This window comes from Peromyscus leucopus, chromosome 7 (genome assembly GCF_004664715.2).
Source record: "Peromyscus leucopus breed LL Stock chromosome 7, UCI_PerLeu_2.1, whole genome shotgun sequence".
NCBI lineage: Eukaryota > Metazoa > Chordata > Mammalia > Rodentia > Cricetidae > Peromyscus > Peromyscus leucopus.
The window spans coordinates 107310875-107337214 of record NC_051069.1 but is presented as its reverse complement, the minus strand read 5'-3'; the positions used below and the strand labels follow the sequence as shown (position 1 = coordinate 107337214).

The 26340-nt window shown below is 48.3% G+C and overlaps 1 protein-coding gene across 1 annotated transcript in view; it reads right to left on the bottom strand.

Moving 5' to 3' along the window:
• The window catches only part of Itga9 (integrin subunit alpha 9), a 279440-nt gene that overhangs the window by 9511 nt on the left and 243589 nt on the right, over positions 1-26340 (bottom strand). The window contains exons 24-28 of the mRNA XM_037208241.1: positions 22538-22656; positions 20676-20682; positions 20103-20222; positions 15958-16059; positions 4740-4859 (exon numbers count right to left, since the gene is read on the bottom strand). Of these exons, the coding sequence (XP_037064136.1) occupies positions 4740-4859; positions 15958-16059; positions 20103-20222; positions 20676-20682; positions 22538-22656 (468 nt within the window). The remainder of the gene's footprint in view (positions 1-4739; positions 4860-15957; positions 16060-20102; positions 20223-20675; positions 20683-22537; positions 22657-26340) is intronic.

Below are 26340 nucleotides of genomic sequence, written 5' to 3'. Positions count from 1 at the left end.
GCCACTCAAGCGCCTTTCTCAGAGGGTTTCAAAACAGTAGGAGGTCTGTTGTTTGCCTCTGTCCAGTTACTTGGGTATGCCACCAGGAAGGAACCCGATGCTACCTGTTGAATAAAGGCATTGGCACCCACTAGAGCATCACGCACGTAGGTCCACAGTGGGAAGGCACTGCAGAGTCTGCTCTCTAATGAGCTCTCAGTCTCACACCAACATTTGTGTTTGGAACACACAGCGTTGGGACAGTCATTTTTCGCTCACATGTGTAGGACACAGATGACCAACCACAGGCAACAATGTCAGCTGCACTCTAAAAGGGAACCCAGGCCTCTCATAAGGGTTTCAAGTGGGCAAAGGAGTTTGCTGCTAATCCTGACGACCTGAGTTCAATCTCCAGGATCCACATGGAGGAATGAGAACCTATTCCTGTAAGTTGTCCTCTGACCAACCCGCCCCCCAACTCCCTATAAAATAAATCTTTTACAAAATTAAAAAATAGTAGAAAGGAACAACTCAATAGATGTGTCCACACAGGAAGAGGGCCTGACCTCTGGCCCTCTGTTCCTAATGTGTTCTTAGAGATACGTCTCCTGGTCAGCCGGATGGCAGGTGCCAGCCAGTGGGGTCTGTGGGGGCAGAGGAGGGGATTACACATAGAGGATAGTAATAAGCCCAAACTGGTGAGGTCGGATGTCGGGCTGGACGTAGGCCAGTTTTCAGCTGGTTTCTCTGCATTGTGCCACTGGTATGATATTGAATTGCTACTCAGTACCAAAATGCATTATTCTTAGGTAGTGGATGCAGGAATCAGAGTTTACGAAGCGTCTGCCGTCCAACACTGTAGGGAACGTAGGTCTTTAAAATTATCCCTCATTTCACCTGCTTTTTCCAACCTCTCCTAGACTCACATAGTCAGTCCTCAACAGAGACTTTTTTCCCTAAAGACTCCCCATCCCGCCTGCTTCTTCTGTGTAGGAGCCAGACCATCTTATAGCCATGCCTGACATGGACAACCCTCTGATATGAAGACTGTACTAAGATTTTTTTTTTTTTTTTTTTTTTTGAGACAGAGTTTCTCTGTGTAGCTTTGCGCCTGTCCTGGAACTCACTCTGTAGCCCAGGCTGGCCTCCAACTCACAGAGATCCGCCTGGCTCTGCCTCCCGAGTGCTGGGATTAAAGGCATGCGCCACCACCGCCCAGCCTAAAATTTTTTAAATTTATAATTAGTTTTTGTGTCATATGTGTGCACGTGTGCATACAGAGATCAGAAGACAACTTGTGGGAGTCTGGTCTCTTCTTCCACCCTATAGGTCCCAGGGATCGAACTTGGGTTGTTAGACTTGGAAACAAGCCTCTTTACTGGCTGAGTCATCTCACCAGCCACCTTTTTATTTTTAAAATTAATTAATTTAATGTGGATGTGTGTGTGCCTGTGTGTATACATGTATGTGTGTGTGTGTGTGTGTGTGTGTGTGTGTGTGTGCGCGCGCGCGCGCGCCTCACCTTCCCAGAACACTCAGATGAAACCCATATTTGTAGTGAAATAACAGCATAGTTGAGAAAAGTCCCCTGAGGCAGGGGAGCAGGGTGGAAAGTCGGATCTAGAAGGCTTTACACAAAGGTCACCAAGTTAGCACATAAGAGAAACCAGCTGGCAAAGGTGAATGTGGAAACCCCGGAAGAAGGCCAGCTAGAACCAACTGGAGCCACTGCAGGGGTGTCTGAGGGTGACCCGTGGCTCATTCTAACACTAAAGCACACACTCATGAGTGGCCAGAGTCCTGAGTCTCTCAGCTGACAGGATTCAAGAAGGTAGACATCACGTACTGTCATGGACTTAGAGAAAGATGGAGGTCCTTGTAACAAGCCCCCAGTCAACAGTCAAGTGTCGACAGTCAACCAACTCCTGTACCTCATCTCAGACAAGAGCTTGCCACATACCTGAGAGGCAGGAAGGGAAGTGTGAGGTGGTTATAGAGATCAATAAGGAGTAGTCAACTCTGCTGGGCATCAGAGAGAAGCATGCGTTTTTGCCCACATTTACTCAGATCCAAGTACCAACAAGGCACAGAGATAACAAGGCATAACTCACCACACCCTAGCTCACCCTAGACCCTCACCACCTGGTATTAGACTCATAACCATGATGGACGATGGCAAGTTATATGCAATAACATGTTTGATGCAGAGGAGAGTATGTGTATCCTCTCCCTTCCCTTCAGAGAAGAGTAAAGGGCCCGTGGTGCAGTGTAAAGAAGGCTGCCCTTCAGTTCCTTCCTGTAGAAACGAGGCTACGGAATGCAGCCTCTGTGCGTGTGGCTCTCACAGGGAACGTGGTCTATCACCACATTCTCTGTTAGCAAACAGGACAAAAGCGAAGCCACACCAGTGGTGGTAGGTGGGACGAGGCGCACGTGGTGTGGGTGGGGGGGCACAGGTCATGGTGTCCTGGGTGGCAGTGAGCTCAGTGGGTAGCCACCAGGAGGTCATGCAGACCATGAGGGCAATGGGAGTGGCCATGGCTTTCCCTGCTCTGTTTGGGCCCATGTGGCTGGAGCAAGGGAGCTTTCTTCTCCTTCCAAAAGCCCACATGAAGGCTGATACCTCCCCCTACCCTACCACTGGCCTTTTAAGATTCCAAACACTGAGCCCTCTTTCTCCACCCACAGGCCAGAGGCCCTCTCAGCAGGAAGGCACTGGAGCTGCAGACAAGGGGGTGTTAAGAGTCTGTCTGGCTGTGTGGGGTAAACAAAGGACAAACTGGAAGATTAAAAACGAGGAAATATCTGCTGTTGGCAAGTATACAGGAAAATGCACACTTTGCTAAACCTGCCATGGGGGGGTGTGGATCCAGGGAGCAGTTCAGAACGGCAGTTTACAACGTGAACTACATCGTTCCATGACTCCATTCCTAGGGTTTCATTCTGAGGACACAATGAAGGATTTGTGCAACCTTGTGACTCTCGGGTCGTTCACCTCGGCATTGTTACGAGATATGTACAACCAGGGACAGCCTGGATTCTAGGGCAGGGGGCTGTAGGTGACGCAGTAGGCACTGTCGTTATGATGTGGCAGGAAATGGGCTCCTACCCACACAGGGAGAGGCTCACAGGGTTGCTGTCAGGGAACAGTAGGCTGCCGGACAGCACAAGGCTGTCTGACATGCGCGGACACGTAAGACGAGCATAGTGTGCGCTGTGTTTCCCTCAATCTTCAGACACCCCTCCAAGTAAAGCACCAGTAAGTTTAAAGTGACGGCGCTGGTCCTTAATCAGAGAAAGGTATACTAAACACACAGTTTCCCTGACTTTCTAGACTGCCTACATACTCTAAATTGTATTTGTTATATATGTATTTTTCGAGATCGAGAGCTGAACCCACGGGGCGGAGGAGACGGCTGAGTTGGTAAAGTGCCTCTTGGGCAAGCATGAAGGTCATGTAAAAAAGCCAGGCATGGTGGCACTGGTTTATAATCCCGGTGCTGGGTAGGAGAGACAGGCTGGCTCCCACTGCTCACTGGCCAGATGCCTAATCTGTGAGCTCCAGGCCAATGAGAAGCTGTGTCTCAAAAACAAGGGTACAACTGGTGAGACGACTCAGGGGTCAAAGGTGCCTGCCGCCAAGCCTGGCAGAGTCCCATCCCTGTAACATACATGGCAGAAGGAGAGAACTGACTCCTGAAAGCCATCCCTCTAACTCGCACACGTGGGCCATGGCACACATGTACACACTTGCCTGTGAGTGTGTGAGTGTGTACACAGGAATGGAACCCGTGGCTTTCAACTGAGAAGTACTCCACCTGAACGTATACTGAGTATTTGTCTGGATAATTTAACTAACAAATTGTCCATGAATAAGCTGATCCTGTGAGAAAGCCTTCTTACACCAATCCACGCCGAGAAACAGGTCAAGATGGAGGCAGCGCCATGCTCAGCATACTTAGTTCCAAGATGTAACCTCTGGTTACCATATAGCATTTTTTTCTTTATTAATGTTATTACATTTGATTAATGTATATGTACTGTTTTCTAATCCCAAAGAAATTGAGTATTTGGATTTAAAGCATCCACTCATAGTACTCTCAGAGATTGTTCCTGTAATAGGCATTAAAAACTGCTTTGCTAAAGAGCACTGGTTATTCATTTGCACCCATGAGGTAACTCAAAGCAGGACAAAAGCCTGATGTCTCTGCCTTCGTGGTGTGCTTCCTTACCTCTGGTCAGGCTCTGCTTGCCTCTTAATGAGTGTCCACCTAGAAATCCACAGTACCTAAGCTCTCTCTTCCCCCTTCCAGGCCAAGTCACGGATAACACTGTCTCTAGCCGTAGTGACCTTGGGCTCTAGGAAAAGCACCGCTTGCAGACCCTATCACCCATAGTGAGATCACTTCCCGAGCAGGAGCGAACAACCATCGTACGGGGACCAGACTGGTCTCCTGAAGCAATGATATCAGTAACCATTCGGGATGGGTTTGATTTTTGGAGGATAGATAAAATGAAGTGATTGAGGCCCCTTCTCTCTCTCTCTCTCTCTCTCTCTCTCTCTCTCTCTCTCTCTCTCTCTCTCTCTCTCTAGTGGTCCAAGAGGAAGCCAGATTCCATCCTCTGCCTGAAGGGGCCGCTGACCCCCTCTGTACCTGCACTTTGAGGGAAAACCTCTTCCTAGGTTCCCCATCCCTGGGGAAGCCTGTGACCTGGTGTCCTGGGTGGAATCTGGAGGCACCTGTGGTCCCCAGACTCACCTTCCACAGCAGCACAGCCAGCAGCAGGAAGATGAGGATTCCCACCAGCAAACTGATGGCGATGATCCATCCCACTACGTAGCCGCGGGGCTCCAGATTGTGCAAGGCCTCAAAGACCACCTAGAAGGCAACACAAAAGCGAAACCGTAAGACCAAGGTTCAAGTCTTGGAAGGGCTAGAAAGATAACAACCCTGATTTCAAAGATCACAAACTGAACAGAATCATAGCGGAAAACGTCAGCCCGTGTTACGTCCCAAAACTAGATGATGATCCTACCTTGCATTCTGGTTCTGAAATAAAGGACTCGGGGGTGTTTCTCAAGCAGTGAATACTTCTGAATGTTCAACTTAATGGGCCACTTAGTATGGGGTCATTTGCTCAAGACTATTTTTCCCAATAGACTGTGGACCACACAAGGGCTAAGCCACTGTCTTGGGTCTCACAGCTGTGCCTAACCTGTTAAAAGAATTCATTCAAGATGTGCTGTCCTGTCGGGCGGTGGTGGCACACGCCTTTAATCCCAGCACTCGGGAGGCAGAACCAGGTGGATCCCTGTGAGTTTGAGGCCAGCCTGGTCTACAGAGTGAGATCCAGGACTGCACGGAGAGACCCTGTCTTGAAAAAAGCCAAATGTGCTGTCCTTTCTAATCTGAGCCATAGAGGCTGGAGGCCTTATCTCACCAAAGCATACTTGTTTATTTTTATTTATAGGTATGTGTGTATCTGTTTGTATACCATATGCATGCAGGTGTTCCCAGCTAGAAGATGGGGTCAGATCCCCTGGAGCTGGAGTTGTAAGAGGTTGTGAGCTGCCTCATGTGGGTGCTAGTTATTTAACTTGGGCTCTTTTTAAGAATAGCAAGTGCTCTTAACTGCTGAGCCACCTCTCCAGCCCTGAGGCACACTCCTCATCTTCCAAGGAGACTCATGGGTGTCCTACAGCTGGCCTATGTCAGCTCTCAAGAGCCAAGTCTGCATCTCCTCACAACTCAAGTGACTTTGTGATGTCAGTTGCCACAGATTGCAGCGGGAATGTCACACCATAGAAAGGCAAGCCAGACAGGGACCCTCTACGATCCTGAAGGAGAGTCGAGTGTTTCCCATGCAGTAGCTCATGATGACCACACATCTGGCTCACTTCTAGTCACCACGGGTCAGAAGGAGTGTGGTTTTACAGAATTCAGGTGTCACTTGCTCCCTCTTCTTCCAAAGGGAAAGCCAATCTGATCATCTTTAGCTCCTTCTGTAGTGAAGGGTGGCTGAGTGATATGTGCCAGAGTAGGGGTGGGTGTGGACAGTTACCCATGAGACAGTCAGGCTCTTTGGTTTCCCATGTAGAACCAGAATCCAGAACTTGTCGTAAGGGAAACTCAATGGAGCAGAAATGCTCCTTCCGATGTGGGGACAAGCTAGAGAAAACTGCCTAGAAAATCCAGCAGGCATGTTGGGGGATGGGTGGTGTAAACAGCCAGGAGACTTTAGGCAAAACGCTTGACTTCTCTGAGCTTCGTTTTTTGCACCTGTGAATCAAGAGCACTTCAATCCCTCCCTGGAGGTTCAGGCAGAAGTCAGCCAAGCTCCTGCTCTGCCAGGATCCTGAGCCAGGCTGTGAACTCAGTGGGGGTTAGTTGTAAGGTCCAGGACGCTGAGCTGTGTCCTCTTGGCAAAGCCTCGTTGGAGGTCTGGTTTTGTGGATACAGAGATGTGAGTAGCCACTACAATTTAGTCTGGCGAATTTTGTAAGAACGCCCTGTCACATCCCGGGAATGTGTGTTTTGTGTCTTGTCTTTTTTCTCAGTGATGTTCTTGGTCCGCTTGGATGTGAGCTCTAGGCCTTGGCAGATCATTTCTTCTATCCTGACTGTAATAAAGTCTGTGAGTGATCTGAGCGCCTTGCAGTGTGTTAAGAAGCCACATCATAGATTAAAAACAAATGAAAGAATAAATGAACAGAAAAGGGAAGGGAAATCACACAGATCTCATAATGTGGAGACTTACTAACCACCAGCCCACATCTCCACCGCTCAGGAGCCAGCAGGCGGCCCAGACCAAGCCTTCACACCTCTCTGAACATCTCTCCTCTGCAGTGCCTATCACTGCCCCAGGTCAGGCCCAGCCTTCACCAACACTGTGTCAGGCCCCTCTGAGGTCCCTGACTCCTTGTTTTGACTCCCTGGAATGCCCTCCCTTCCTGGTTGTGTGACAGGCTCCATAATTGCTTGTCTTAAATATGCTCACACCATCTGACCTGTTAATTCTGTACTTGAAATCACGATCAAAGGCAGGAAATACAAACTACAGAAAAAATTTTATGCTCAGAGATGTTGGGCTGTGTGGCGGGTAAAGGTACTTGCTGCCAGACATGACAACCTCAGTTCAGTTCCTGGGGTTCACATGGTGGAAGGAGGAAACAGATTCCCAAAAGCTGTCCTCTGACTTCCACACGAGTCATGTGTGTGCCCCACACAGACACACACACACACAAACATACAAGATAAATAAAATGCAATTAAGAGAGCTGGAAGATGCTCACTGCAGTATTGTTCACACAGATAGAACCAGAACTATCCTAAGGAGAGGGCCACAGGTTAACTAAATAATGGTTAACCACAAAACAGAGCACAAGCTATTAAAAATGAAAACTGCTCTATAAATTATATCTGTCTCTGTGGATGTGTATCTATGTGTAGTGTGTGTGCATGTGTACAGGCATGTATTTATGTTTTTGAGAGAGGGTCTTACTCCATAGCCCAGGCTGGCCTGAAACTTACCATGTAGCTTAGCCTGGCTTTGAATTCATAGCAATCCACCTGTGTCAGTCTCCTACATGCTGGGATTACAGATGTAAACTACCACAGCTGGGTTGATGCACAACTTAAACATTTTATAAATTTATTTTTAGCATATGGGTGTCTTGCCTGCATGTATGTCTGGCACCATTTAAATGCTGGATGTCCTTGCAGACCAGAGAGGGCATCAGATCCCTGGAACTGGAGTTTCAGATGGTTGTGAGCTGCCATGTGGGTGCTGGGAATGAGAAGCCAGTTCCCTTCAAAGAGAAGCCAGTGTTCTTGACCACTGAGCCATCTCTCTGTAATGGTGCATACTGTTTTAACAAATTAAAGACATGACTCTTGAACAAATATATAGTGAATATAAGTGAAGAGATCACTACTTAGGGAGTCGGCAGGAGGGTAAAGGGGGATCAACAAAAGATGTCACGGGATGGGAAAGTGTGCTGAAATCAGATGAATAATCAGACTCAAAGCTGGCCAGTACTCCATAGGAAGATGTGCTTTGAGGTTAGATTTTTGGTCAGACAGAAAGTGCTTTCTTCCTCACTGACACACCCATAACTTACAGAGCCTCCCAGATTTTATTCCTGAAGGACAAGACTTTTTAAGGGAATGGGTCTGTCACTACACAGAAACCCTCAGAGGGTTAAGATTGTCCTCATCTCCGGCTGGGGATTGAACAGAGGGTACTGAACATTCTAGGCAAGTGCTCTACCACAGAGTTTTATCCTTCACTCTTAATTATCCTCCTGACTACGTATCTGTGGCTTGGCTAGAGACAAGGCCACAGGGGAAGAGTTCTACAATTCACTGACCACTAAATCTGAATGTGGTGTGCTCCCGAGGCCACCATAGGCACAGGTTGCTTCTAAGGGAGAGGGTCAGCTAAAAATCACCCTGACTGATTTTTGCTTGCTGCTTAGAAAGTCCAATTCATCTGCAACAGTGCATGTACATGTGTGTCTGTCCAGATGGGGTTCTGGAAATCCTGAGGGATATGATTAATGACCAGTGGAAGAGTGTGGTGGACTGGACATCTTGCTCCTTTAAAATATTATCCTCCTTGCCAGGTGGCGGTGACACACACCTTTAATCCCAGCACTCGGGAGGCAGAGCCAGGCGGATCTCTGTGAGTTCGAGGCCAGCCTGGTCTGCAGAGCAAGCTCCAGGACAGGCACCAAAACTACACAGAGAAACCCTGTCTGGAAAAACAGAAAAACAAACAAAAAAATTATCCTCTATGGCTGTGGCTTCCTTGGGGACCAAGGACTCTGGGGGAGTCCCAGATATCCCGTTCCTGATTCAACCACAGTCCATTTCTATGTGGAAATGGAATCTGTCCTTTAAAGGGCCATGCTGATAACTGTGATGGTGGCTGGAGGCCACTGATTCAGAGTGGGGGTGGGGCTCCCTGTTTGTCTGCCTCACTCTTGCTTGGCCATCTCTTGCATGATGGTGGCTGCTACTAACTACTGCCCATGTGGATGCAACATGCAAAGGGCTTTGTAACGAGGTAGCATTCGACTCATCTCAGTTGCTCAGGACCGACATGCCACACACTCCCTGTCCTTAAAAGGCACTGTCACGTCAGAGTTACCAGTACCGGGTGAGAGTGGTGATCTTCTAACCAGCTCCTCATTTCCACTCTTGTACATCTGGGCTTGGTGAGCTTGCAGCCCAACCCGATGACCTGAACTGTGTCCCTGGCACTCACATGGTGGAAGGAGAGAGTCATCTCCCACAGGTTGTCCTCTGACCTTCACAGGTGCACCATGGCATATGTGTGCCTGTACATATACATGCACACACAATAAATAAATAAATGCAATACAAATTTAAAGCGGCACGAAGAGATTGCTCAGTAGATTAAGAGCACCTGTCATTCTTCCTGAGGACCCAGGTTCAGTTCCCAGCTCCCACATGGCAACTTACACACAACTGTATGGAACTTCAGTTCCGGAGGATCCAGCACTCTCTTCTGGCTACTCCATGGGTACCAGGCATGTGGTACACAAAAATAAAAGCAAGTAGTGCACATAAATATTTGTAGGCAAAACATGTCTATACATTGTCTTAGGGCTTCTAGTGCTGTGAAGAGACACCATGACCATGGCAACTCTTATAAAGGAAAACGTTTTAATTCAGAGGCTGGCTTACAATTTCAGAGATTTAGTCCATTATTTTCATGGCAGCATGCAGGCAGACACGGTGCTGGAGAAGGAGCTGAGAGTTCTACATCTTGATCCAAAGGCAACAGGAAGTGAACTGTCTCCCACACTGGGCAGAGCTTGAGCACAGGAGATATCAAAGCCCGCCCTGACAGTGACACACTTCCACCAATGAGGCCACACCTCCTAATAGTGTCATTCCCTGTGGGGGCATTTCTTTTCAAACCACCACACACATAAAATAAAAATTAATACATCTTTAAACAACTAGACTATCCCCCGTTCCGTGTCACTGCCTGCTGCTGCACACAGGAGCTTCCAGGGCGGAATTCCCTCTGCTCTCACTGGCTGTGTGTGCTGTGGAGCCGGCCTCTGTCCTCAGTCTTGTCTCCTGCCTTTTGTGGTTTAAACCTGCCACGCCATCTGGTCCGCACACAGCTTTCCCCTCGTGAGCCAGGATGCTTCCTCATGCTTGGCAAGCTCATTCCCTCCAGCTTCCAGGCCTTCCCCTGATTCTGTTCTGCTCCGAATGACTCAGTGGAAACAAGCCCTTGTCAGTTTCCCTGTTGGGTGACACCCTTGCTGTCCTGTAGTAGTCGGCCCCAGGGTGGGTGGTATGGCTATGTCCACCTCCTCCCTCATTCCGCCCCCCAGAGCCCAGCACAGTGCCTAACCCTAAGCGAACCCTCAGATTACAGCCCCCAGCTGACCAAATGGAAGCCACTGGAAGACATCACTTGTGCATTTGGAGAACTGCACTTGGAGTTTTCTCAGTTTCTGATGGGCAGAGTTTAATTTTCCTGCGGGGATGGTGAGTAAAGAGGAAGGACCACCCACCATCTGATGGTACAGGGGTGTGTGGGGGGGTTGGCAATAAATCACAACATAACTTGAGGTTCAAGGTAGGAAAAAAAACGCTCTCTGTATAGAGGACATTTTAAACTATAATCGCCTCTAATTTGCGACAGCCAAAACTAGAATTGAATAGCAATGCAGCCAAGGAATGGCAAGTGGCACCTCTGGAGCGAACTATTTTGCTGTGTGTGGATGGCCCCGCTGGCTGAGGTACACTGGTTTGCATCTTTGGTTGGGTCAGTGCTGGGGAACAGTGGGAAGGGACAGGGCACTGAAGTCACTGTATGCCAGTCATTCTTCTAGAAGTTTCTTTAAAGAAAATTATGTGTATGCAGTGTGTCTGCTTGGCTGTATGTTCACCATGCATGCAGGTGACTGAGGAGGCCAGAAGAGGGCGTCACATCCCCTAGAGCTGGAGCTGTAGGAGGTGGGAAGCAACCTAATGTGGGGGCTGGGAATTGAACTCAGATCCTCTGCAAAAGCAGCAAGTGTTCTTAACCTCTGAGCTGTCTCTCCAGACCCTTCTAGGGTCTTCTCACTGGTGTTGCAGAAGCCTTCCAACAACTCCAGGGAAACAGAAAGCATCTTTCCCATGTTATAGACAAGAAAACTGAGGCTTGGTGCTCATCTGATCTCCAAGTTACTGAGTTAGGATGTCAACTTGGGAGTTTCTGATTCCTAAGAGGAGGCATGAAGGGAAAAGCAGAAGCCCAGGCCTGACCTTCTGAAAGGATGGCTTCAGAGCACATGCACTGGGAATGTGCTGTCCTGACTGATTTGGCAGGGCAGGCTTATTCAGGCGTGCACATAGGATGCAGGAAGGAAGCTTCCTTCCGGGATCTGACCTAGCCTGAGGAAGGAAAACCCCAGCTGGGAAGAGGAGATCAGTGTCTAGGGGGAAGGAGCTGGCTGGACTCTGCAGATACCTCGCAGTTTAAACAAATAACTTAAAACAAGCCAATTATTTCCTTTTCGTAACGAGCATCTTTGCCTTGATCTCAGCTCATTCACCCAGAGTGGTTGGGCACCTCATCAGCACATGACTGAGTGCTTACAAGGCAGAGGGAAAGGGACCTCCAGGCTGCGAGTCCAGTGGTCCAGACACCACTCTTGGCTCAGCCAGTGTGAGATCTTTAGCTAATCAATTATTTTCTCTCTGAGTCGCAGACTCCTTTTTTCACACAGAAGGCACTGTGGATTTTCTAGGGACTTCTCTAAATTAATGATCCGTATCCCCACATTCAGGATGAACACATGGCTCCAAATGTATTTTCTGTCACACTGGCCTGGAAGCTTGCACATTCTAGCACATTCTTTTGTTCTGTTTTCAGACAGGATCTTGCTAGGTAGCCAAGACCAGCCTCAAGTTCAAGATCCTCTTGCTTCTGCCTCCCAAGTGACTCAGGTGGGTCACCACGCCCAACTCACAGTTCTCAAAAGAGAGCAATGCACACAGAGCCTGCCAGTCATCCTTGGACAAGGCTCCCATGCTCTCTCATTAAGATGGCTGCTTGCCCTGGAAGCTCCCCCCAACAAGGGGTCCAAGTGTCTGACTCTTGCTCAGATGCAAGCTTGGCTGACTGGTCACTGCCCTTCACGACTCCTGGAGCACATTGAAGGGGACAACTGTCACTATCTATGGCCCAGTGTTGGCTCTCCTCCCCATGCAGTGAGTCACAGGGAATGATGGGCCCTGTCTCCCTTCCAGAACAGCTGATAACACCAGTGGCCTGGTCCCCAGGTACAGAGTTCCAAAGTTAGCTGGTGAGGGGCTCCTGCCTGACTCCAGAGCAAGAGTTGACAAGGAGTCAGGGGAGCTGGCCTCAGAGCCCAGGGCATTGAGTTCTTCAGCCCAGGGCTGAACTCAGCATGGCCCTGGCTGGTCAGGCTTCCTGACTCCTTTTATACCCTCACAGTCTGTTCTCCTGGCAATTCCGAAAGCTCTCAGATATGGTCAAATTTTAGCCCATGTTATTGGTTCCTCACAACCAGCCCTTTGACCTTGTGGTCATTGAGACCCCATCAAGGTCCTCAGGCTGGAGACAGCATAAACCAGACAAACACCATTGAAGTTAACCCTAGATGTTACTTCTGGTGAGTGTGGTGGTTTGAATGAAAATGGCCCCCATAGGTTTGAACACTTGCTCCCCAGTTGTTGGAACTGCTTGGGAAGGATTGGGTGTGGCCTTGTTGGAGGAGGTGTGTCACTGGAGGTGGGCTTTGAGGTTTCAAAAGTCTGCACCATTCCCAGTTATCTGTCTGCCTAATGATTGTGGATCAAGGTGTGAGCTAGGAGAGGCTGTCCAGTGCCAGGCTCCAGTGCCCGGCCCTCCTGCCTCTGCCATGCTCCTCACTATGATGCTCACGGACTCACCCTCTAACATCATCAGCCACAAATAAATTCTCTCTTTTATAAGTTGCCTCGGGTGTGATGTCTTATCACAGCAATAGAAAAGTAATTAAGAGCAAACATCTCTGATGGATTCATTAAGGAGCAAGTCCTCAAAAAAATATACTGCATATGTGTAGTGACGGGCAGATGCCTTGTAATGCACTGCTGACCCGTGACATAAACATAAAGGACACGCATGCTGAGGATGGACCTAGGGGCTGACCACTTGCCTGACATGTTTAAGGCCCCAGGTGCTGTGGGATGGTCTTTCCATATGCTGTGAATATGTGTTGCTATCATTGGTTAATAAAGAAGCTGCTCTTGGTGATACATAGATTAATAGAAATGGGTTAATTTAAGATAAAAGAGTTAGTTAGCAATAAGCCTAAGCCATAGACCAAACAGTTTGTAATTAATATAAGCCTCCGTGTGTTTATTTGGGACCAAGCAGCCGCAGGACACAGGAAAACGGGCTACACCCAGGCTTGATTCCCAGCATGGGGGTTGGGGCGGGGTGGGGGAGACAATACAAGAAAAAGCATTTGATTTTCCTAATTCATCATCATGTAGCTATTTACAGTTAAAAACCGGATTATGTTCCTCCTCTCACCCATGGCATGCTGGACACCAGACACAGACACATTTCCTCAACAGCCCAAGGCTACAACAATCGGTGCCTAATCTGAAAGGCTGTGAAATGTCACCTGATTTAAGTCTGCTGGCCAGCCTCTGTGGAAATCCCCCTTCAGATGAGCAGTTGACAGGAGCCAGATGCTCAGAAAAATCATGTGTGTGGGGGAAATGTACTTCTTCTAAAACCAGAAGTCTTCCTACACAGAGAAGATTTTTTTCCCCTACTAGGAAAGTTGAGAACACACTGGAGAATGGAATCTTAGTTTACGGACCAAAAAGGCGGTGGTGGGAGGAGCCTTCAAGAAGGGCTCTCTTGGGATTCTCATGATGTGTTCCTTCCCCTCCCTGTTGGGAGCATGAAAAAACCAACAACAGCTTCTTGCCAATACTTGACAGGGAGAAGACCACCACAGCGCTCCAAACAGGAGAGTCAACGACTTGAAGTCCCATACCACGGTGCTGGGCCGGGCTCTCTGCACCCCATACCACAGTGCTGTGCTGCGGCTCTCTGCACCCCATACCACGCTGCTGCGCCCCGGCTCTCTGCACCCCACACCACGGTGCTGCGCCCCAGCTCTCTGCACCCCGCACCGCGGTGCTGCACCCCGGCTCTCTGCACCTCACACCATGCTGCTGTGCCCCGGCTCTCTGCACCCCATACCACAGTGCTGTGCAGTGGCTCTCTGCACCACCATGTGTCTGCACCCCATACCACAGTGCTGTGCAGTGGCTCTCTGCACCTCATACCACAGTGCTGTGTCCCGGCTCTCTGCACCCCATACCACGGTGCTGCGCCCCGGCTCTCTGCACCCCACACCACAGTGCTGCGCCCTGGCTCTCTGCACCCCACACCGCGGTGCTGCACCCCAGCTCTCTGCCCCCAGGGTGAAGACGACACATCCAGTGTTTTCTCTCCACCTACACAAGCGACCTCATCTGTTGCACACCTGTTAATTATTTCTATTGGTGGAGGCCGGGCATGTTCCACCCTATAGCGATCTTTAACCAATGCTGTGCCAGTGAGCAGGGACCACTGCTCTCTCACTTTTTAGAAGCAGCGCTGAGCCAGCAGCGAAGTGGTCAGAACGCAAAGAAAAAAAGAGACAAGTGCCAACCCCAAATATTTGACCTGTCAGAAAAACTGAGCCAGAGTAGTGGAGGACTTGAGTTTCATTCTGGGCAGCTTGTCCATGTGAAAAGAGGTCAGGACGGACAGACGTGAGATGGCTGAGCCCTCAGAGTGCTGTTATCCCTGTGGTTTTAGACACCCCAGACTGGTTGATGTTCTCACGATAAACTCAGTGGAAATAGGAACAGGATTGGGATGTTACTGAACTTAGAGTTCACTGCTTTAGCTAGACTGGCTGGCCATGAAGCCCCAGGGAGTGCTGGGATTGGGGGCCCATACTGCCACATCCGGCTTTCTTACACAGGTGCTAGGAACTAGAAATCATCATCCTTGCCCATCCAGCACTCTACTGACTGAACCATTGCCCCAGCGCACATCCCAGTATTATGAAATGGTGCATCTCTGTTGTGGTTGGAAAATAAGTTCATGATCTTTTTCTGTGCAACTACATAACTCTTCTTGACTTCCCTCCCTAAGTTTGTTAAAGCAACACAGATTCTCCAAGTCTCCCTTGAGAGAAGGTAAAATCCACGGGAGGGGATGCTGAATAGCAGCAGGCCGCACACCTCCTCAGCAGGGCAGTTCCTTGGCTCTCTTCCCTGTCTATTCCCCTAGGACTGGACTTGGGAGAGTGTCAAACAGCGGATGACCCTTCCCTCCTCAGGAACAAGAAAAAAAATACAGAATTCCAAGGCCTCCCTTTTTGTCCAATGCCTCCCTTACCAGACAACTAAGCTGTGAGGTTCACTGCCTGCTCTGAGGCCTGGCAACTTGAAGGAGAGGAAGAGAGCCTGAAAGAGGTTCTAGGTCTTGGCAGCTTGACATGGCCTCTTTAAGACAAGCAAGCAATTGTTTAATCCCCCCTCCCCTGCCCGCCCCGTGCTTATCCATGGAACAGCATAGGCAGGAGGCAGAAGAGAGTTTAGGGAAGGGCCCTAGAGAGATAAAAATAGAAATAGCCCTGGCTTCAGAGTGGAAATCCAAGCTCTGTTGAGGATACTTCCAGACAGTTTTTCCTTTGGCCAATCACTACCAGCAACTCTTGCATACCAACGGCGTCCTAAGAACAATGTTAACACAACAACAGAACTATGAGGCCTTCCAGGGGGCCCTGGAAGCCAGAGCAGGCATGGCTTTGGGTCTACCACAAACCCTTCATCTTGGCTTAGAGAATTTCTTTCCCCTCAGATCCCAGCTCCAAGCCCCAATCCTCTGAGGAGAGCTGTCCCAGGGCAGCTGACTCACCAGAGTCTCTTCTGCGTTCCCATTAGCTATCTCCACCACTCTCAGGGCAGGATCCACCTTCACCTTGGCCCGAGCCATGAACTGGATGACAGAGGAGCTGTCCTGTGGAAGAAATGACACACTTCGTGAGATGGATTTCAAAAGACTCGCCCACGAGAGGGACTACGCGGAGTTGAACTCTCAGGGCTCCATGAAGATTCCAAACACATTTTCTCACTAACTTAGCAGCTTCCCCATCACAGGCACCGTGAAGACATACACTTCGAGCCTCTCTTGAGAATTCCTTTGGATGGGGGAGAGCGCAGAGTCACCATTGATTGCGTTTACCAGAAGGGAACATGCAAGCCTGCGTGCTGCGGTTTCCAGTGGTGAGGGCTAGATAGCTGGTGATTGATACTGACATATTCACCAAGAGTAGAGGATAAATAAAGCTGTTTAATTGTGTGCAACAAATCCCAGCCTGGCATTCCCCAGAAGGCATCTGACTCCCATTTTCTAGTCATCTTGCCCTGACCACAGTCCTCAAAACCATGAAGGCTTAGTTATTCTTAACTCTTTCTTTGCTCTTGAATGAAGCTCTCTAGAAGCTGAAGCCAAGAGGGTATCTGATGGAATGATGCTGGGATGCGGTAAGGTGGGGGAGATAAACATCTAGTTTATAAATCAGGTCTAAGGGGCAAAGAGGGGGACCTCTGAGAATGCCTGTTGGCAGAAGCAGCTGGAAACCTTGCTGTAGGCTCAGTTTCAAAGCCACAATCCAGATAACTAGCACATGACTCCAAAGCAGGGATGGAGAAGATGTGGGTTGGCAAAATTCGGGCCTCAGGAAAAGCCAGCATCCCAGGCCAGATGGGGCCTTGCTGATTGTGGAGGCCCCTTGCTGCCCCTGCGGGATGGCTGGGCTCTGCCAGCCAGGTGTCTTTAGTATCTCCACCTGCTGATTGAGTGCCTCTGTCACTTGAGGAAGCCATGCCTGTGTGGAATTCAGGGTAGGCTTCTGGTAGTTAGACTAGGCCAAGTCAAGAAGGTGGAGTGTCCATGCTGTATGGCAGTTTCCTGGGATTGAAACCTTTTCTCCAAGAGGGGATAGAAGGTTAATGTGATGCAGGAGGTAAAGGAGAGGTCACGTGTCTGGGAGAGTGAAACTAGGAAGAGTCTGGAAGCCCTGCCCAGCTTTATGTTCTCAAGGCCACTGAGACAAAGGAGCATCTACTGTTTACCCATTACCCAGTCCCATGCTCCCTGGAATACTAACAGAAAATGGGCAAACACCTACCCTGGCTAAATGTACCAAGAAACAACAAAGGCCTCTCCCTCTAGACATAAGTTCCAAGGGGGACTTTGCTCATCATCCAGGAAACCACAGAGACCACCCTGGAGCGGCACAAGGGGGCTTTGGATGGTGTACTTTACTTGAGGGTTGTGTAGAAACTATTGTTCTTTTAAAGACAGCTTAAGCGTTTAATAAACATGTATCACTTGTCTGTATTAATGAGCTTTAATGTGGTGTTTCTAGACACTCACAGGAGTGCCGGGCTCCTGTGTATGTGAGCGCCACTTGAACTGCAGAGCTATACATGCACTGGTCACATCTAACATGGTTATTAAAATTAATGCTAATTATGTATATTTGTGTGTGCGTGCGTGCGTATGCGCACACAAGTGCATGTGCCTGCAGAGGCCAGTAGAGGGTGTTGGCTCCTGTGGAGCTGGAGTTACAGGAAGCTGTGAGTCACCATGTGGGTGCTAGGAACTGAGCTCTGTCTGGCCCTCTGGAGGAACAGTCAGCTCTCCAGCTCCCCCATCTTTTTTCCCTTATCACTCCCCTCCGTAATAAAAATACATTTTTAAATGCTTCTTGGAGGATGGTCATTCAAAAGAATATTTGTTTCATAAAATCTTCCAGCAATTTAGTAATTTTTTAAATTTTGGTTTCATGTCTCCTCTGTTTATTTTACATTTAATTAACTACATAATTAATTTGTGTGGTAGTATTGGAGGTCATGTACAGGCCCTAGCCTGCATGAGAGGTCAGTAAAGAGCTTTCACTGGTCAGTTTTCTCCTTGCATCATGTAGATTGTGGGGATGGAACATAGGCAGACAGGCTTGGCAGCAAGCACCTTTACCACTGAGCCATAGACTGTCCTCTAATACTGTATTTTCTTTTTTTTTTGACATATAATTCTGACTTTTGGACAGAATTATAAGGACTTTTTAAAGATTTATTTATTTATTATGTATACAGAAGTGGGTGCCAGATCTCATTACAGATGGTTATGAGCCACCATGTGGTTGCTGGGAATTGAACTCAGGACCTCTGGAAGAGCAGTCGGTGCTCTTAACCTCTGAGCCACCTCTCCAGCCCCGATACTGTATTTTCTATTATGAACCATCATTATTACCACCTTAGAGATTAACCGTGATAATGACGGTTAGGTTAAAGGCTGTGCAGATGAAGGGCTGTCCTACAGCAGGCCCCTGGTGGCTGTGAAGAAGGCCTCAGGGACACTTTCAAAGAAATCCTATCCTGTGATGATTTAAAAATCAGACCCAACATTTCAAATGAAAACTAGATGAGGTTAAAACAATAAAACCTCAAATTCCCTTGTCTGGAGCCAGACCTTGAGGTCAAAGGGAAATAAACACAACTCCAGGCTGAGGCCAGCCACAAGGTCTGTGCTGATCCAAGTCCTCAGGGAGACCCAGTGGCCCAAGGGCCATCTGGTTGACTCTCCCAAAGCACTGTGCTAGGGTCCAGGCCTGAAACAGTTTCAGACGCAGAGGCAGCTGGGTCCCATGTGGCTCCCCAGCCAGTCTTGTCACAGGCTGCCCTCTGGACCTAAGTTCTGCTGGAGTGCCACTCAGAGAATGAGCCTCCAAGGCCCTGTGTGACACCCCAGAGCTGCCACCTCCCTTGCCTAGGGCTCCGTTGGTTTGGCTGATTCAACAGTTCCTGGGATGTGGTCCTCCCTACATCTGGGAGGACTGTCATTCAAAAGAATATTTCATAAAATCTTCCAGCAATTTAGTAGTTTTGTAATTTTGGTTTCATGTATCCTCTATTTATTTTACATTTAATTAACTACTTAATTAATTTTGTGTGGAAGTGCTGGGGGTCATGTACAGGCCTTAGCTTGTACAGCACTGGTCCTTGGAGACAGATTCGGAACAACCAGCTTGGAGCTGCTCACAGTTACACTCAGCCCCTGGGACCGAAGGCCAAGCAGCAGCCATTGGACAGAGGGTGAAGAAATGCCAGAGAGGTATTCACTGTTAGTGCCATCGCTCGGGGACAAGTGAGTGTCACAGGAAATACAACACCCCACTGTAGCGATGAACATGGATAGCCCAACACAAAATCAACTTATTTAAAACACTGAGAGTTTGTTTGTTGTTTTCGTAAGTCAATAAACATTCTCAAGCCTGACTTCATATGCGACCATAGTATATCACAGTGTCAAAAGACTGAACATTCATGATCTGGCCCATAAAGCCTAAAACAGTTCTTGCTAGCCCTTGACAAGAAAAGGCTGGCCAATCTTTGATCAAAAACAAACATGATCCTCAAATCAGCAGAATTTATGAGCTTGTCAGAACAGCAGCATCTCAGATTCTATCCCCTAAAGAATCTGAGGTTTTATAAACCCAAAGAGGAACACACACACACACACACACACACACACACACACACACACACACTCTCTTAGTTTTTCCAGACAGGGTTTCTCTATGTAGCCATGGCTGTCCTGGAACTCACTCTGTAGACCAGGCTGGCCTCAAACTCAGAGCTTCATCTGCCTCTCCAAAGGCGTGCACCACCACACCCTACCTGCTAGCCCATAGGAAATTAAAGGATGACAAAATGGATGGGCAGATGAGAATGTGGGAAGCTGTAAAGATGCTGACTGGCCAAGTCTGCATGTAGCAGTCCCAGCATTCTGAATTTCTAATAAACTCTCACCCATCCTTGAATTAATCCTGAACACTGAGTGTCTGGTATTGTTTCTCAGCAACATCTGGCAAAAGAATCACCAGTGGTGCATGTGGGGAAAGTTTGACAAGGAGCAGCCTGAGTGTTGCAGGGACTGATTCTGGGGGTTCTGGGTAACTCCCCAATAGTGCGGCGGGCCAGCCAGGGACTCACCTTCTTCAGTATTTCTGTGTTCAGCAGCATGTATAGGTCTATGGTGCGGCTCTCTTCTTTAGGAAGGGCGCTAAGGTTGCAGTGCACTGTTAGACAGAAACTCCCTAGCTTTTCACAGTCCTGAGGAGAAAATTTCCAGATAGAATTAAGAGACGAACACAATCCAAAGCCATCTATAGAGCAGAGCATCTCTTATGGCGAATGAGGCAATTCCAGGATAAAGAAATCAAGAGGGAGGAAGAGACAGGCCCCAGCTCCAAAACACAGAGTATAATAGGAATTAGGTGTGCCTAGTCACAGAATACATATGTCCTATAAAGTCATTTATAAAAAAGTGACTTTTAAACAAATATGGTATGCGGGGAGGGGTTGTGTAACCTGAACTCTTTCCCCGATTTCTTCTGTTTAAAACTATATCTCATAATCTATTACTGTTATTTAGTATATAAATTGTATTGCTATAAAAAATAGCTTAAAAAAACAACTATAATGTACCCCCCCAACGTAAAGAAGATGTAATTATGCTCTGTCACCGCCAGAGGGCGGTGCGAGGATTTCTGGCCTGGTGGGCACTAGGGTTCTGCACCCTAGTCTCTGAGGCAGTCCAGGACTAGGCAGAAAGTGGTTCCGTGGTTAATCCTACTGAAAAGCCTTATTTCACAAGGAGAACCAATTCTTCTCAAAAAGAAACATGTACATGTCCTGATGTACTTTTACGAGTTTTGAACAAGAATACTTTCCAACTACGGCCAATTCTGTGAGAGTTGTGACAGGTACTCATCATGTGCCTGTTTCCGGTGGGGGCTTTAGAGAACAAAAGAGCCGCATGACTCCTTCTCAGGGAGACACGTAGACTGCTAAGTGAAAGTTTATTCCCAATGATCAAGGAGGAATTTTCCTTTTGTGTGTTGAAGTGTGTCCTTATATGTACACACGTATGTATATACCTGTGTGATGTATATATATATGCCCCTGTGAAGTTTCCCTTTCAGGGGACATTTTCAGCCTGATCTCTGACCTGGAGTTGTGTGTAGCACACAGCCAGATGTCACTGTATCTAACTGTCCCCTAGGGCCTTTAAAAAGGTGGGCTGCCCATGCCACCTGCGCCAGTGGTCAGCTTGATACAATCTAGAATCCCAGGAAGACAGTCTCCAGGAGGGACTGTCTGGATCAGGGTGGCCTGTGAGGGGCTGTCTCTGTCATGCTGATTGATGTGGGAAAACCCGCCCACTGTGGGTGGCACCATTCCCAGGCAGGGTGTCCTGAACTGTGTGTCAGAGTGGAGGAAGTGAGCTGAGCACAAGCAGGAGAGTGTTAACTCTTTCCATTCTGCTTCTTTGCTGTGGATGCAAGGTGACTAGGCGTCATGTGACTTCTGCATAGGCTGCACCCTGGGAACTGTGAGCTAAAATTAACCCCTTTTCTTCTACATCGCTTACACCAGGGTGTATTGTCATAGCAAAAAGAAACAAAACTGAGATGGCATGCAAGTGAAAAAAGAAAATCCAAACCTCTGACATCAGACAGTTGGGCTTCTCTGTGGGGTGTGAGATGTGCCTGAGTGTGGGGTGTGTTTAGGTGGAAGTAAAGAGCTAAAGAAATGTAATCAGGATACGGGAAAGGCCGGCTTTGGAAAAGCACCAATGAGGTAAAACACACACAGTAAAAAGAACAAATTGTGAGTAAACATCTTATTTTATGTATGTTTTCACCTGGAGAACCACCCTGATCATGCTACGGAACATTTTTGTCACCTTCATTATTTCTGAACTTCTTATACACAAAATATTCCAGAATGTTCGTTTGTTCTTGACATCTTTCATTTAGTGTAATTTCTGTGAGACTTATGTTGTATAGTGTATGGAACACGGGTAGTTATACTTTATTTTTCATTGTTCTATAACATTCCTGAGTATGAATATACATAACTGTTTATTCATTATGCTGTTGATAAACACCTGAATTGTTCTGATTTTAGCTACTATAAAATTGCTTCAAACATTCCTGTGTCTTTCAATGACACATGCATTCACTTCTTGGAGATAGGCCCAGAAATGGTGTGTTTTTCTGGACTGCAGAATACATACGTGTTTAATAGAAATTATTAGACGGTTTCCCCAGTGTGTTGTACAAGAACTATGACACTTTTGTAGATTCCTTCTAGAGGAGAAATCATTTACATCCTGTTTGGTGGGCTGTACAGCTTTTCTGTTTGTCAGACAATGGAATTTGGAATATAAATTTAACATCTTGATTGAAATCCTGGGCTGAAAAATAGGATTTGATCACAGTCCTTGAATCTTTTTGAGTCCGCTAATGAAAACCAGATTTGAGAAGAAACACGGAGCGGAAGGACTGGCCTCTCGCCTCCGACGTGCCTTCCTGTGAGCCCGCCCTCAGGGTCCCAGACACTAAGCAACTTCTTACCAACACTTTCTTCCAGATTTGGTGAAAAAGGCAAAGATGGTGTGGAAGATATTTTCTTGTTCTTGAGGGATGATGCAGGGGGTTGGGTTCCTTTGGAAAGAGCAGTTGCCCTTTTCTTGGCTCACCTGGAAATGGAGAGCGATCTGTGAGAGCCAGCAGACTAAGAACAGGTCTAGAATCATCCAACACAGCAGCAGAGCACACGTTCTCCTTGCTACCATTCTCCAGAAGGCAAGGGTGTTTTGTGAGACAGGAATTTAACTGTGTTTCCCAGCCTGGCCTTGAGCTCCTGGCTTCAAGATATCCTCCTGCCTCAGCCGGCCTAGCAGTAGGACCACAGGCTTGTGCCACAGCTCTGGCTGAGAAGTTTGAGGCATAAGTTTGTACAGAAAATGTGGCTATTAACTCCTCAAATGCAAAACAACAGCTCTAACCCTCCACATTCTGATTCCCAAGCTCATTTACATAATTCCTTTCAAACAGGCATTTAGGAGGCAAAGAAGTTGAAGTCCCTTGCTAGCAGAGTTAAGAGCCCTGGTCTGGAGCTCAGGTCTTCTGGGACTTTAGGTCTATCAGAATATAAATGGGCCTCATGCATGGCCAACTGCTAGAAGTTTTTAGAATATTCCATGAAGCCATCAGGATGCTGTAAAAACCCTTAAGATCTTGAGAGGTAAAAAGGGCATCAAGAATTGCTCTGGGTCCTCATTTCTGCTCCAGCTGGAGTATCAGCCACATGGTGGGTACCTGAGATTTGGATATGTGGGCTCTTGCTCTTTCCTCTCTCAAGTATGTGGGACTCCCCTTGCCCTGCTTGTCCCTTGAGTGAACAGTACTGACAGGCCCAGAGGAGACAGTCTTCTACCTAGAAGGTCCAGTGAAGACCCCGGGACCTGGCCACCATTCCACACAGCTGGTCTCTGTCTAGAAAGGCTCAGAGCCTTGCAGGGCAGATACACTAACCCTCACTGAACTCAGAAGTAGGCAAAGGGTTCCTCAGTGCTCCGAAAACTGGTGCTTTGCAGTTCCAGGCAGGGAGAGGAATCGGATTGCCAAGCCATGCTAGCTGGTTTCACACAAGAGCCCCTGATGTGAGAAGATGGTGCTGACATTGGCCACAGGTGCCAGCAGAGAGGGGTGGGGCCGGGGGTCTGGGAGTGGCAGCCAAGGGGTGAGAAATAGCCAGGCCTTGGTGTCAACCTGGAGGGGCAGAGTCACAGCTCAGAATTCCACTGCTTCCTCCAAGGGCATCTCTAGGGTGGCATGTGAACAGGGAAGTGATGGTCAGGCCATCTGATGCCTTGTGACAATCTGCCCCTGGTGGAATGTGGAGACAGGAAACAGAGTGAAGCCTTGTGGATGAAAGTCTTGGCTGTTGCACTCCTGACTGTGGGTATGTGGGAATCATTTTAATCAGGAAATAACCGCTATTTTGGGAGGCTCAGGGTGGTCTTGATTCACCAAGAGAATGAAGGCTCCGGGGTCTCCATAGGGTCTGATCTGGAGTAGCTAAACTCCAGCCACTCAGTTCCTGACCAGGGTCACTACAGGGAGGCGTTCCTCTAGACAGGATGGGTAGGTCACAGTCATGGACAGTAACACCCGAGACCAGCTTTGAATGTCTCTTGCATTTTAACATTTGATTCACAGCAGTCCCACGGGACAGGACCATTTCTAGTGTCATTTTAAAGATGGAGATACAGGAAGAAGAGGAAGGCAGAGCAGGCCACACCCCAGTACCCACAGCCCAGCACGAGGGGCAGGGGCCAAGGATGGAGTGTGGTGGGAGCCAGGGAGGGCATTCATCCATCCTCTTTTTACCCAGAATTCTTCACGGTGACTCATTTGGCCACTGAACCCCTCTGCCCCCAAAAGGCTGACTCCTGGCCAGCCCATGGGAGGTGCCAGTGCCTGCAGCTGGAGGCCAGGCCACTCTGTGCCGTCTCAGGGTTGGAAGGGGAACAGAGTACCCCGGAATGTTGTTTTTGGATGGCAGTAGTTCCCAGATCAGGCAGTCCTTGGCCTTGGCTGACAGATAAGGGACTTGAGGCCTTAGGTTCAGTGACTTGTCCAAGGTTACGTGATTGGCTGTGAGCAGCAGCCCGCACCCAGTAAAGGGAACTCAGAGAGCAGATACTGCCCCTCCCACATTCTCTTATCCCCCTCCTCCCTCCTTCCACATCACTAGTCGCACTCCACCCCCCCCCCCCCCCCGCCCCAAAGCTTTTACATATGAGAAAAAACCCAATCTTCCTGGCTCATTTCATTTAACACGGTAGCCTCCCATTCCATCCTTTTCCTGTGTCTGACATAGTTCACTCATCTTTAAGGCTGAACAAACCTGTCTCTATAGAATACACCTTCTAGCTCTCTGTTGGTGAGGTAGGTTCTATAATTTGACTATAGTGAATCAAGTGGCACATTTTAAAAAATGTATGTGTCCATGTTTGTGTGCATGTACACGTGCATGCAGAGACCAGAGGCCGACCTTGTCATCCCCACAAATACCATCTCCCTTCTCTGAGACAGTCTCAGTGGCTGGAACTCACCAGTTAGACTAGATAGCCTGGCTAGTGACTCCCAAGCTCATCCTGTCCCCATCTCTTCAGCACCAGGATTACAAATGTGATTCCCATACCCAGGTTTTTATGTGGGTGCTGGGGATCGACCTCAGGTCTTCATGTTTATAGGTGAACATTTTACCCCTCTGAGTTGTCTCCCAGCCCCATTGACACACATACACTTTCTCTATTTTTTGTTTGTTTGTTTTGTTTTGAGGCTTTTTTGAGACTGGATTTCTCTGTGCAGTCCTGGCTGTCCTGGAACTCACTCTGTAGACCAGACTGGCCTTGAACTCAGAGATCCATCTACCTCTGCCTCCTGAGTGCTGGGATTAAAGGTGTGCACCACCACTGCCCAGTTACACTCTTGAATACTCAGTGGCTATAGTCCAGCTCTATCGCCTCACAGCCATGACAACTTGGGTCTCTAGAGTCTTGTTTCCTCATCCATAGGATTAGCAGATTGGCCTACATGGTTACTCCTACGAGCTGATCCCATGTTTCTAGGATCACATGCACATCTTCCATGGAGCATGGGGGCACCTAATGTTTTTGTAAAAGTACTTCTCTGTGTACGTGTGAGTGGAGGGAGGCGTGTGTGCCCTGGTGCACATGCAAGGTCAGAGCTGGTTCTTTCCTACCATGTGGGTTCTGGGAATTGACTCAGGTCACCAGGCTTAGCAGCAAGCATTTGTACTCACTGACCCATCTTCACAGCCTGGGTCACCTTATCTCTGTTTTGTAGACAAGCAATTGTTGAGACCCCACCCTGTGTGCTGGTTAGTTTTGTCTAAGTGACACAAGTTAGGATCCCTCTGGGAAGAGAGAACTTCAGTTGAAAAAAATACCGCTATCAGATTAGCCTTGGGCAAACCCATCAGGAATTTTCTTGACTAATGATTGACGTGAGAGGGCCCAACCCACTGTGGGCAGTGCCATCTCTGGGCTGGTGGTCCTGGGTGCTTCATGGCTGAGTGAGCCATGAAGAGCAAGCCAGGAACAAGACTCCTCCGTGGCCTCTGCATCAGTTCCTGCTTCCAGGGTCCTGTTGAGTTCCTGCCCTGATTTCCTCCACAATGGACTGTGAACTGTAAGTCAAATAAACCCTTCTTCCCTCCCCAAGTTACTTTTGGCCATGAATGTTTATCAAAGCAAGAAAAAGCAAACTAGAATGCCCTCAACTTGACTTTAATCATCTTTTCTCAAAATCACCGAGAAATAAAGCATCCTCTCCAGCGTCACACCAAG